General features: G+C 39.8%; 1 protein-coding gene across 1 annotated transcript; it reads right to left on the bottom strand.

The window, feature by feature from the left end:
- Positions 1–3,992: 3,992 nt before the first annotated feature.
- Positions 3,993–6,719, bottom strand: LOC138023548 (E3 ubiquitin-protein ligase TRIM71-like). The gene has a single exon (XM_068870550.1). It carries the CDS (start codon positions 6,699–6,701, stop codon positions 4,494–4,496), a length of 2,208 nt encoding a protein of 735 aa, XP_068726651.1. The 5' UTR covers positions 6,702–6,719; the 3' UTR covers positions 3,993–4,493.
- Positions 6,720–12,500: the final 5,781 nt, after the last annotated feature.

Here is a 12,500-nt window from a genome sequence, read left to right as displayed (position 1 = left end):
ATGTAACGCGAATGGCGTTTTAGTGGATTTTTAAGCAAAATATACCCTTATGGAGCTTAATAATGGAAAGTCAATTGGATACTGAACAAGAAAGACGCTGAAAAAAAAATCTGGAATCTTAAAAGCGACGAGTAATGGACTTCGACAACAGTCTGTCGCCCGTCGAGCCGTAATCAACTGTGAGATGTAGTTCTAATATTGTAAGAGGGTGGTGTTTTGTACAACGCTGAAATCAAATGGAAAATTCTCTAGTAACTTATGGGTTTAACAAAACAGAGACTTGAATCTGTACTCAATTCTGCACAGTCTTCTGCTAACAATTGGAAATTTCACAAATTCCTGTTAGTCAAAAATTATTTGAAAGAAAGCTTGTTGCCCATTTTTTGCTTGATAATTCAAGTAAAGGGTTTTTCAGTGAAGGGTTTGATGCTAAACACTCGTGGGAAATTTATTTACCGTGTTGCGTTTTTGACACGGAGTGTAATTTGACACGATTGATTTTTCTTGTCTTCACGCACGTATTAAATGAAATAGGAAGGGTTTTTTGCCTCTTATAGCACATATGTTGTTTGTTTCAAAAAGCATTTCGCTGGAAAATGGTGGCTTTTATGAATTCATCATGTGTAATATGCGAGCTTAACTGGATAGTTTTTATGGCAATAGTAAAGCATTTTCGTGTCAAAATATAAGGTAAGCGACTCCTTTCTGTTGTGTTAACTTAATTGAATATACCATGGCTCGTAAGTTTGTATTTGTCATCTGCTGTAAACTTGATTTCCACACTCAAAATTACCTCCAGAACCTACTTTTTGCGTAAAATAAGCTTTTAGAATGATTTTCGTTTCTTCTCTGGTGATACTTGACGATTCGGGAACATTTTGTGAAAAAAGATTTATAACGGGTCACACGCGCAACTTGCCCGATTATGCAAATAACATCCACTTCGCCTTTTGACATCCCATTGAAAGAAACTCGTAAAATATTCGCAGACTGGTCGCTTTCTCTGAAATTTGAAAGGATGATTGCTAACAAATATAGAAAGATTTTCACGATAGCTAAAAATTCCTGTGTTAAGCATTAGAATTCGACGAAGAGGTAATGCGACTAAATTTGTCCCGTGCGGTGCTATTTTTATGATTTGACTGTTTTGCAAATTTTGACAGATAATATTAAATTATGAAAAAAATATCCAGGTAAAGGTAAAGGTACACCTTATTTAACGTCGGAAGTTCCTTTACTCTCTAGAGAGTATGCTCCCAGGAAGCCGACGGATAGATCGTTAAAAAATCTTTATTTTTAGCTGTTATTTGAACATAAAAGATGCAACACTTGACGAGAAATAATATTTCTGCTATTACTATGTATTTTTCCCGGGAATCGCGTTGAAAATGAGTTAAGAAATTTGCATACGTGCGTTGAAATGTGATACACGAGAAAGGAGTTTTATTTCTCTGACAAATGATTTTATCATTGTAGTGCAAGATGAAATTTATTTGGGAAGCCAACAATATTCTTTTAACTTCCTGGTTAATCCAATTTTATTGCTGCGACTTGCTAGTGCGAAGATTGTGCACATGAAACTCGCGCTTCTTGCGAATTTTGAGTGTCATGAAATTACATAATTTGCGTGACAATATATCCCTTTTTTAGTACTCTGACCCAAATATTATATTTACTTAACCATTTCTTCGCTTTTGTGCTTGTCAGCATTGTGATTTGCGGTAATTCGCAAGTCTGTTTTTGTATCTCATAGATGTTTAGATTTTCAATTACGAAAAGTAGCTACTTTTCGGGGGAGAGAAACGACCGCCGGAAATACGTCTGCGTTCGCAGGCTACTACTCAACCTCTCGATTGTGTAAATAGTTCACCCTGAAGTCAAAATAGATACGTTTCTCAGGAACCCGACAAAGAAGGCTTCCTGACCCGACAGAAGAAATCTAAATATTCAGTTAAATATTACAACAAAATTAACTAACGACGGAAGTTTCTTCGCTAAAACGTACGTTGTCCTACTCTGAAACATTCTTTCCCGTAGTTCATTCAGTTGACAGAGGGTGATCACGTGCACCTTTACGGTTGCCTAGCATGTGATCAATTTCTTCCTTTTGACAAAACGTTAGAGACTGCAAAAATGTTCGTGTTTTTAAGATCTTTCAATGAGTATTCGATTCATAGTTAAATATAAACACTATGTTATTTTTTTTCTTCATCTGTCTCTTGGCTTGCCTTTTTCTGGTGCAAACGCAAAGCCAAATAATGTTTTGACCTGGCATCAGATTAGACCGTCACATTATGAAGCGGTAACAACACCTTTAGTCCTTTCTTGTATGTGCAATAAACGTTTGCTTAGTCCAACTGCTAGACATGCTGGAAAACGTCCGTCAGAGCAATTTGCAGTTAGTTTTTTGCCGACTATTTATTTAAAGAAGAAACGAGTGAATTTTACTCAAGAGCGTGTTTTGTTATCTTTAAACTGAATTTATTATGAAAGCTTAAAAGACTAAAAGACCTTAAAATGGGACAGGACATTACACAATAATTAAACATGTGAGCCAAAGGGCCTCTGCTAGCGCGACATGTGGGTGACCCCTCAAATGGTCTTAATGACGCCCCACTTGAAAAAATTAACTGGAACGCTGCAGTTCTTTGTGTAACGCGTACCACAGGCAACCCAGTGTAAGCTTTTCGGAGCTTCTCGTTTAACTTAAATTACAAAAGCTGCCATATGCTTATTCTCTAGGAGGCCTAGAACAGGTGTTCAACTGAGCGCTCCAGCTTAATGCCACACATGCCACCTGAGCCGCTCCAGAAGATAATGAATCAAGATTAATACAACTGGAAATAGAGTTTGTTAGATTTGGTCAGGTTTATCTCAAAAGTTCGTCCAGTGTCCCTACCTGATTTGTTGGGAAACAAGTGAAAAGCGTTAAATATATATATATGTAGTGGAGTTTTTTCATCTTTCAGCTTTTTCATAAATATTTTAAACTCTACTTCAGTTTATAGTTCTTTCTCACATCCTGTACTAGGTCAGAGAATTATGATATGGATCCGAAATCTAAAAAAACAAAATACTACTCACTGAATTGTTTTTCGATATACTTTTCAAAAACGAAGTTTTAGAATGTCTTTGAGCAGCACTGTACCATTTAACATACCAATAGTTGGGAACCGGCAAACACCCTTTAAAACGTTACCTCACAATAGTACTACACAGGTATGAACCTGTTGCCCTTTTGTAAGGATTGGAGTAATCTTTTTCCATAGGACACACGACTATTAAGAGTGGAAAATCTTTTCAAGCTTCCTTAAACTGAGAAAATAATTTATCTTTTTCTCTGTGACCACATTTCTGTCATTCTGTACAGTGCTCTTTTACCTCTTCAAAGATTTGTCTATCTTGATTAATGCTGCAGTGACATTTTGCATTTTGCCTGAGTATGATATTTATGCTGATTTCAAAACCCAAGCCGCTTGACACAGTTGAACAACAATAATGATAATTATTATTGTTGTTCAACTGTGTCTAGGTACGTACTTGTACTATAGAAAGAATATGCTGTTTCCTTCTTTCTGTGGGAAATATCAAATAGTACATCAAATCATTTAATAATGGTTGATTTTTTGCACTTCTATTTTGTTTCCCTAAACTGAAATATTGTGCTACTTTTTCTTTGTCTAAATATAAATTAATCACTGCTATTTTAGGTGAATCGGGGAGGACATCTTTAAACAAATCTCGCACTCTTGGAAATACGCTACTGTTACAATACCTGCGAAAGGTCCAGCGTATTTTCCCGCCGATATTCCGAACGATTTCCTGTACATTTTGTGCTGTGATTGAGACTTCTCTCCTTGAGCAAAACCTTGCCAAACGAACCAGTTGAGTATGGTGACCAAGTGATTTCCGTGTAAGAAGACACGAAACCACTTGACCCTTATGGGTTTCTGTAAACACTTAATACACAGAAAAGATAACAAAACAAAATACCTCCAAAATTATTCATTTGAAACTAAAAATGTTTTTTTCTCAGTAGACTTTTCCCCGTTTTTCTCTTGCTTTCCGACAGGGTAGTTGCAGATTCTAGTGCGTAGCTCTTTTCATCGGAAAGGTATAAGGGAATCTTGGCTTTCTTTACATTTTGTGTCATCAACGTATGAGTTTGCACAGATGGCATCAATCATGCTATTTAAAAATTGACTTCAAACGATAAAAGAACTCGTTAAACTTTAGTTAACCCTCCAATTTTAAGCCTTTTAGCTTTGATAACGAGCCAGTTATTAGCCATCAAAAACTGATAAATTCTTCAGTGACAAAGGCGCTACTGATCCCATTATAATATTCTTTGTAAAAATTCGAATTTTTAAAGCATCATTCCTCGGAGCTTATTAGAGCTTATGCAATGCACTTTCAATATTCATTACTTTATAATCGGCTGACTGATTACAAAACGTTAGCCTTATGATAATAAGCCAAAAATATATCACATCTTAATGGAAAACAGAAATGAGTCCGTTGTATGAGTCGGCAACTATGAGACTGCCACCACTGTTTATAGCAACGTGAGAAGGCTGAAAGCCATTTTTAAAGTACTGTTCATCAATTTTACTCAAAAACTTGCCGCTCAGGGTGAAGAGTTGCAGCCTTTGGTTACGTGCATCACACACAATGAGTCGGTTGTACTTGTCAATAACGAGTCCATCAGGACCATCAAACTGACCATCATTGGACCCCTTACAGCCAATGTCGTGTAAATACACTCCTCTTTTGTCAAATACCTTGACACAACCAGCATAGTAATAAGAAACAAAGAATTTGTCCTGGTGATAAATAGCGCATTCGGGGATATCATCACAGTCTGGGGCACTGAAGGACTGGAGCAAGTCATTCCCGTCTGGGGAGAGGACCTTGATTTTCTTGTCCCCATAGTGAGTTATGATTATACGACCATCACTCGCTATGGAAAGGCGACGTGGTTTATCAAGATGATCATCATTGATGTACTTGATGAAGTGACCCTCCTCATTGAACAGATGAAGCCAAGAGTATGGCTCTTGATGAAGCTTATCGTCGCTTTCCTGAACTAAAGTCAGCAGGTCGCCAGAGTCTGTGAATGCCACAAACAAAGGTGCATCATCAAGTCTTATCTCCCTTCGAAACTTTCCTTCAGAGCGAAACAGTTGAATTCTTTCATTCCCGTATTCTGCAACAGCAATCGTTCCAGTTTTATCACTCACATCAATATCGTTAATGCCACCAAATCCTCCTCGTTCCTTCCCTTCTGAACCAAACTGAAAGGCAAATTGATATTGATGCTGATGAACCTGCACAATCCAAGGACTACCAGTCAGCGGCTGTCCATTCACAAGGATCTCTACTCTGTGTTGTCCGGCACACTGTGGTGTGTATGTCACTGTGTATTTGCCGTCTTTGGTGTCTTTAATGTCTGTTTTTAGTTGATCACCTTCTGGAGTCAATATGTCGACTTTGATTTTATCACCTTGTCGATAACATTGAAATCCATCTGAATCCTTTGTAACAATGACGAAATATGTCTCCTTCCTTTCTTTTACTTCCTTGCTGTCTTGACCTTCAGCTAAGCACTTTGAGGGATCAGTCTTCGTGACAACAACTCGATCCATAAGATCCAATTTCTTTTCCACCAAGTAATGTACATGTGGCGACATGTAAAGATCGGGTTTTCTTACATTTAACAGTTCATTACAACGTCCGAGGATGGCGTGATTTGTTTGTAGAATTTCGACGCTGAAGTTTCTATCCAAGATACTCTGACAGCGTTCGAAGCAGCTTTTCAGCTGGGTGGCAACCAGCTCGAAGTTTTCCACTTGCGTTGCGTGATGTTTTTGTTCCGCTTCATAAATTTCACGAAACTTGTCCTTCATTTTCCTCTCGTGTTCTCGCAAATCACGAATCAATTTTTCCACAGTGTCTGTCATTTTCTTTTCCTCGTTCAAAATTTCAACTTTGTTTTTGTTTCTAAGGTCAATTTGTTTCTTAATTTCATTCTCATATCTGACAATTTCCGCTTTCACTTTGGCCACAGCGTCGGCCATTTGGTTCTTTTGTTCTTGTGCAGCTTTCTGAGTGTCTGTCTTAGAGTGTCGATCATGACTCACTACAGTACATTTGTGGCAAATCAGAACTTTACAGTCTTCGCAGTAAAATTCGAGGGGTTGATCTTCATGATATTGCTGTGAACACATCACGGGTCTGTGGATCAACTCTTGCACATCTTGCGCTTGCAGTTTGTCGATCAAAACATTGCGATGACCCCTTGTGGCCTTCAAGCGTTGGTGAGCTTCAAAACAAGATGCGCACAGAAAATCCTGGCACACGAAACAGTAACATGTTGCGGTGTTGTTCTCGTCACAACTGCTGCATCTATGAGACTGTACGCTGCAATCTTCTAGAACCAGAACATCCACCAATCGGTTGAGATGAAACGATGACGGCAAATTCTCGAAGGTGTCTGTTTCGGGAATTTGGAATGAAGTCTGGCAAACCGGACATTTGATTGTCGCTTTTAGCTGTCTCCTTGCGAAGTTTGCATGTCTGTCGAGACACTCCAGGCAGAATGAGTGAAGACATGGTAATGTCTTGGGATTTTTGACAGTCTCTATGCACAATGGGCATTCTGCTTCCTTTTTAAGATTCTTGAAAAGCTGTTGAACATCCATGATGAAGCCAAGAAACGCAAAAATGAGGGCGTGTGAAATAGTGACGTCACTTAAATCCCGGGACTGTGTGTGATTGACACGGAGTCTCTTTTTGTGACATTCTAATGCACTTCATCACGAACTAACACCCATTTTAATAGCTGAAATTTTGGTTTTCCTGAGAACTCAGGGTGCTTACCATTAAGCCAAACCAACCAACCAGAAACCGGTAGGACGAACCGCTGAAAATGGAACGACATTTTCCGATTATAGCGATGGAACTAAATGACGGCCCTCTGTTACTTATTCTCCCACTCGGTGTTTTTCCTAAACCATCATTGTGGAAGGACGCAATAGTTCTGATGCTTTGCTTAGATTCTGAGGAGTGAGGAAGGCATCGTTTGAGAATCATCAGTTAAGACTGCTTGTGACCGTTCAAAAGAGTCTCTACGACGTCTGTATGAACAATATGTTGAAAACAAAACGCGGGAAAATGCGTGTAAATCAATGTTTCATGTAAAGCAAATAGTTCCGCGCAAAGGGAAAAACTTGAAATAGTTGAAAGAGTTCGCTCAGTTCTTGGTTTTCACGTTAGGTAAAGAAAAAATAAAATCGCTTACCGTTCAATAAATTAAATCAAGAAACTGAGATATTGTAGAAGGGTAATAAATAATCAGCGTGTCAAAGTTTTAGGGTTGTGCGATATTCCAAACTCCAGTTATTCGACGAAGGGTACAACTCAAATTTATAGTGTTTAGTATGTATCAGTATGGAGACTCCATGCATGGGGACACCAACATGGCGGCCGAAAACCAGTGGAAACATCTGGAGTTTACTTCGGCTCCATCAAAACATTTCTTTCTCTCTGCTAAAGGCATTGGCATAGACACTTCTCTTAACATATTGGTTATTGCTAACGAGCAATCCAAGCGCAGACGCGAGGCTTGCGAGGCGGCCAGTTTAATGCCGCGCGAAGTATTGCAGCAGGCAGCAAAAATTCTCGTTCTTGCTGTGAAAAGTGTAACGTAAGTGTAATGTAAGATTCCCTGGGGATTTTAGTAGGGACCAATGAAAGCACGTACGTACGTGTTTTGATTTGGGATGTCATTAGACAAACTTGCATGACGCAAGTTAATGATCTTGTCTGAAAACATGAGCATTGTGAAAATAGGGGTCCACGCAGGATTACATGGCGGAAATTCTTAACTCCAGCTCAAGCTGAACTTTCTTTTCAGTCTGGGCTAAGACACAGAAAAGAGGAACTTGAACTTGCAATTGCGCACTGATTTTGCTTTCGCATCCTGGCAGATGTCTCTTCCTGAGTTGACATTTCTCCCCCACTCCCTCCCCCCCCCGGGCAGTTATCCAGCCTGTTTCTGTAACAATTTTTAAGCGGGGTGGTTGGTCCGGAATTTCTTCCCAAGCTAACACTCGCCTCGTTAAAAGGGCCTTGAGACTCAATCGCATTTATACGAAACGGATTAGTGTTAACAAAAACGCAAGCCAATAACTTTCCCTCACACGAAACAAGCACATCGAAAGAGGTTTTTGAAGGCCGCACAGTAACGTCAGAGAAGACGCTTTATAAGTTGGCGCCGTATGACTGAGCTACTTTATTATTCCTGTTTTCGCTTATGCCTACTTTACGGCTTTTCCTACGTATAAAATAAACACGAGCGAAACGACGGGAAAAAAAATATTTGGTGGGCACTGCGCTAAATTTTACATTGAAAGGCTAACCATTATTTCCTTGTATTTGTTTTATCAGGAAGAGACACTGAATAATCTTGCTTACTTGATGCCTGGTCTGGGATAACAGATATATAATACATATGTTACTTGAGATCTTAAAACCACGTGGTATCGACAGCATTTGACTTTTTAAACTTTTGATCTCAAGAAAACTACTTAGGAGATACAATTTTAACCTGGTCCTTTCTGACAAATCGGATCTGATTTTAGAGTGAATGAGATGTGCAAAACAAGAGGCACCAATTAAAAGAATTTTGAATGAAATAATGTCATTTTAGGTGTTTTTATTTTCCGATTTATCCAAGGGAAATTGCAGTTAAACGTAAAAACTACTATTGGTGAAGGCTTCGCTTTATAGCAAGCACCATGGCATATGTACAGAGTGTATCGCATACCATCATTAAACAGCATTGCTTATCTTTTGTATGCATTGGTTTTGTTTCAGTGACACTTAATGAGGCACCCCCTCCCCTCCCCGCGATTTCTCCTACGTCCCCCGTTCCATTTCCCCAAGCCCGTCCTTTTCCAGGTTAAAAGTAATGTTAAGGAGTTTAAGAAACGACGACGGCTACGGCTACGAAAACGCCACAAAACACGAATATTTGATTGGTTAAAATAAGAAAAATATTCGTGCTGCACGTGCTGCACGCATTTTATCTCGTATTTTGGTGATCCTCTGCATAAACAACAACGTGAAATCACCAAATTTGTGGTTTTAACAACAGCATAAGACAACTATTAAGAACCTTTCATTTACGGTGCTTCTAAAGGGACATCTCTTTCTTCTCTCCTTTTTCGTAAGATACAAGTAGTTGTTTACCATTTACAAGCAGAAACCAGTTGGTACAAGGTTTGTTCAAATGGTAAGCAAAAATATCCCGAATGGGAAATTTAGTTGGCATCGGCGTGTACCTTTTACAAACACCGTTCAAGGTTACCGAGAGAGTCTGGAGGGAGGCAAAATCATGGGAGTATGCAAATGCTAAACACGTAATCCGTTTGGAAATTCCGTTTGGGAATTTTGGACTACCTTTCAAGAAATCCCGTTTTCTCCGGAAATTTTCCGTTTAAGAAGACCAAAATAGGCTTACCATTTACATTCCAACCGAAATTTCCGGATTTTTGTGGTAAATGGTAAACAACCAACGCTAACCCTAACCCTAGCCCAAAGCCCTCAATTTGGCTAACCCTAGGCCCAACTGGGCCTAAAAGTTGGTTTTTAGGCCAAAGGTTACCCAAATCAAGAGTTTTGGGTTACTTCATGATAACGAATCTTTTGCTTTTAGTGAATTGTGGAAACGCTAATTGTCCATAACGGCTTCAGCGACGCGTAAATAATATTGAATTTCCGTTGATAGATATCGTCCAAGCAGCCCAGATTTTCATTTAAATCACAGACTGTCATTCCCATAGAATTTACTTCAACCACCGTGACTTACTTGACTTACGTGACTTACGTGACTTAAGTGACTTACTCGATCGCGTATGATACTTGAAATGGAGTAATCGCGATGACACTCGAGAAGCCTGTTCTTCGTTTTCTTTTATTTCGAACTCTGCACATCATGACAAACATCTGAAAAATTATGCTTTTTTCGGAATCCTGTTGGCAAAACGGCCATTACATCTATACAGTTACTGAAAGAGATGACGCATTGACAGTTCTTGCTCCCTTTTCAACGTAAAACCGAGACCCGATTCTCTCATCTTCAACACACGATTCAAAACCTTCCACATCTTCCGCCACTGTCTTTGTCACGCTAGAACTAACAAAAGACCTTTTGCTCGAAAATTTGTCACCTGTCAATCATTGTGACTGTGCCACACCAATCAGAAGCCACCGTTCGTGGGCGAATGGGTTTTTCAAAACTAGGGGGTCTTCTTGCTGCGTTCCCTCAGTCTCTTGCCCCAACTTTCGCGCGGCCAGTTTGCGGAAACTCGTTTCGAAGCTCTTCTGTCGAACAGGAACGCTTGCTGCACAGGCTACCGCTTGAATGACACGGAGTCTTTCTTTTGTGAACAACAATAAAAGCAAGATGACACACGCTAACACCAACCCGGTGTGGCTAACACATCACGCATGCGCACAACCATTTCACCCGGTCAATTAGCAGCCATGGACAGCTGTTTCGGCCTTTTGGGCTTCATCAGCATGGCGTAGCCAACATACCAGGCGGGTGTGTTTAGCATCCCTTTAAGTGGCACCTTCACGTACTGTCATTGGATAAACTTGCATGACGCGCGCTCGACCATTAATGATCTTGTCTGAAAACATAAGCATCGTAAAATTGGGAATTATATGGCCGAAATTCTTCAGTCCAGCTCAAGGTGAAATGCCATATGATTTGCTAACTTTTATTTTAGTCTGGGCTAAAACACAGATAGAAGAGAGGAACTTGAACTTGCGCACTGATTTTGTTTTCGCATCCTGGCAGATGTCTCTTCCTGAGTTGACATTTCGCACCCGGCGGCAATTCAGCCTGTTTCTGTTACAATTTTTAAGCTGGGTGGTTGGTCCAGAATTTCTTCCCAAGCTAAAACCCGCCTTGTTATAAGGGTCTTAAGACTCAATAGCATTTGTACGAAACGGACTATTGTTAACAAAAACGCAAGCCAACAACTTTCCCACACGCGGAACAGCACATTGAAAGAGGTTTATGCAGGCCGCGCAGTAACGTCAAAGAAGACGCTTTATAAGTTGGCGCCGTATGACTGAGCTACTTAATTACTCCTGTTTTCGCTTATTCCTACTTTTCGTGTGTTCCTACGTATAAAATAAGCACGAGCAAAAGGAGAGGATAACAAAACTTTGGTGGGCACGGCGCTAAATTTTACATTGAAAAGCTAATCTTTATTTCCTTTGTTTTGTTTTATCAGGAGGAAACACAGGATAATCTCGCTTACTTGATGCCTGGTATGGGATGACTGATATATGAAGATATTAAAACCCCCTAGCTAGTATCGACATTTATTTGACTTTTTAAACTTTTGATCTCAAGAAAATTACTTAGGAGATACATTTTTAACATGGTCCTTCCTGACCAATCAGACCTGATTTTAGAGTAAATGAGGTGTACAAAGCAAGAGTGACCAGTTAGAAGAATTTTGAATGAAATAATGTCATTTTATTTTCCGATTTATCGAAGGGAAATTGCATTTAAACGTAAAAACTGCCACCGGTGAAAGCTTCGCTTTATAGCAAGCACCATGGCATATGTACAGAGTGTATCGTATAGCATCATTAAACAGCATTTCTTATCTTTTAAATGCATTGATTGTGTTTTAGTGACACTTGCTGAGGCACCCCCTCCCCCCTCGATTTCCCCTACGTCCCCCGTCTCAGTTCCCCACTACCGCCCTTTTCCAGGTTAAAAGTGATATTAAGGAGCTTAAGAAACGACGACAAATACGGCTACGAAAACGCCACAAAACAAGAATATTTGATTGGTTAAAAGAGGAAAAATAATCGTCCTCTGCATAACATGAAATCACCAAATTTGTGGTTTTAAGAACAGCGTAAAGCCTGGTTTTGCTAGCAACGCAAAAGCAAGCGCAAGCATAAGAGCGCTTATTTCACCGTGAAAACGAGGTTGAGAAAAGCATAAGTACAAGCACAAGGATCAAAACGTTTTCCTTTTCCATGTGATTGCGCTTATGCTTGTGTTCGCTTGCGTTGTGTGAAAACGAAACGCAGCATAAGCACAAGGAAATTTGCTACGTCTGGCCAATTAAAGCACTCGTTCCGGATTCCTCTTAGATCTGAGCATTTGAACAAAATGGCGGTTGCTGTGGTTAATTTTGATGCTTATGTCGACGTTCGTTTTCATTAGCATGAGCTGCTTATGCTTGCGCTTTGGCTTGCGTCACTAGTGAAAACCAGGCTTAAGCGGACAATTGAGACCCTTTCATCAGTTGTGACTATACCAGCCCTGTTACACATGGGTAAATAGCGTTTACCCACGGGCAATAGGCATGGACGTTTTTGTGTGTATCCTGCTTTCCCTAGACCGAAAGTGCCCTGGGGTTATTTTCATGGATAAATCCAAAAGAACAAAAGAACTTCCGATG

Source organism: Montipora capricornis, chromosome 11 (genome assembly GCF_036669925.1).
Source record: "Montipora capricornis isolate CH-2021 chromosome 11, ASM3666992v2, whole genome shotgun sequence".
Lineage (NCBI taxonomy): Eukaryota > Metazoa > Cnidaria > Anthozoa > Scleractinia > Acroporidae > Montipora > Montipora capricornis.
The sequence above is the reverse complement of the archived record's forward strand: the minus strand, read 5'-3'. Positions and strand labels throughout refer to the sequence as shown.

Excerpts from the sequence above, each read along its gene's own strand:
- LOC138023548 (XM_068870550.1), bottom strand. The coding sequence starts at position 6,701 with ATGGATGTTCAACAGCTTTTCAAGAATCTTAAAAAGGAAGCAGAATGC.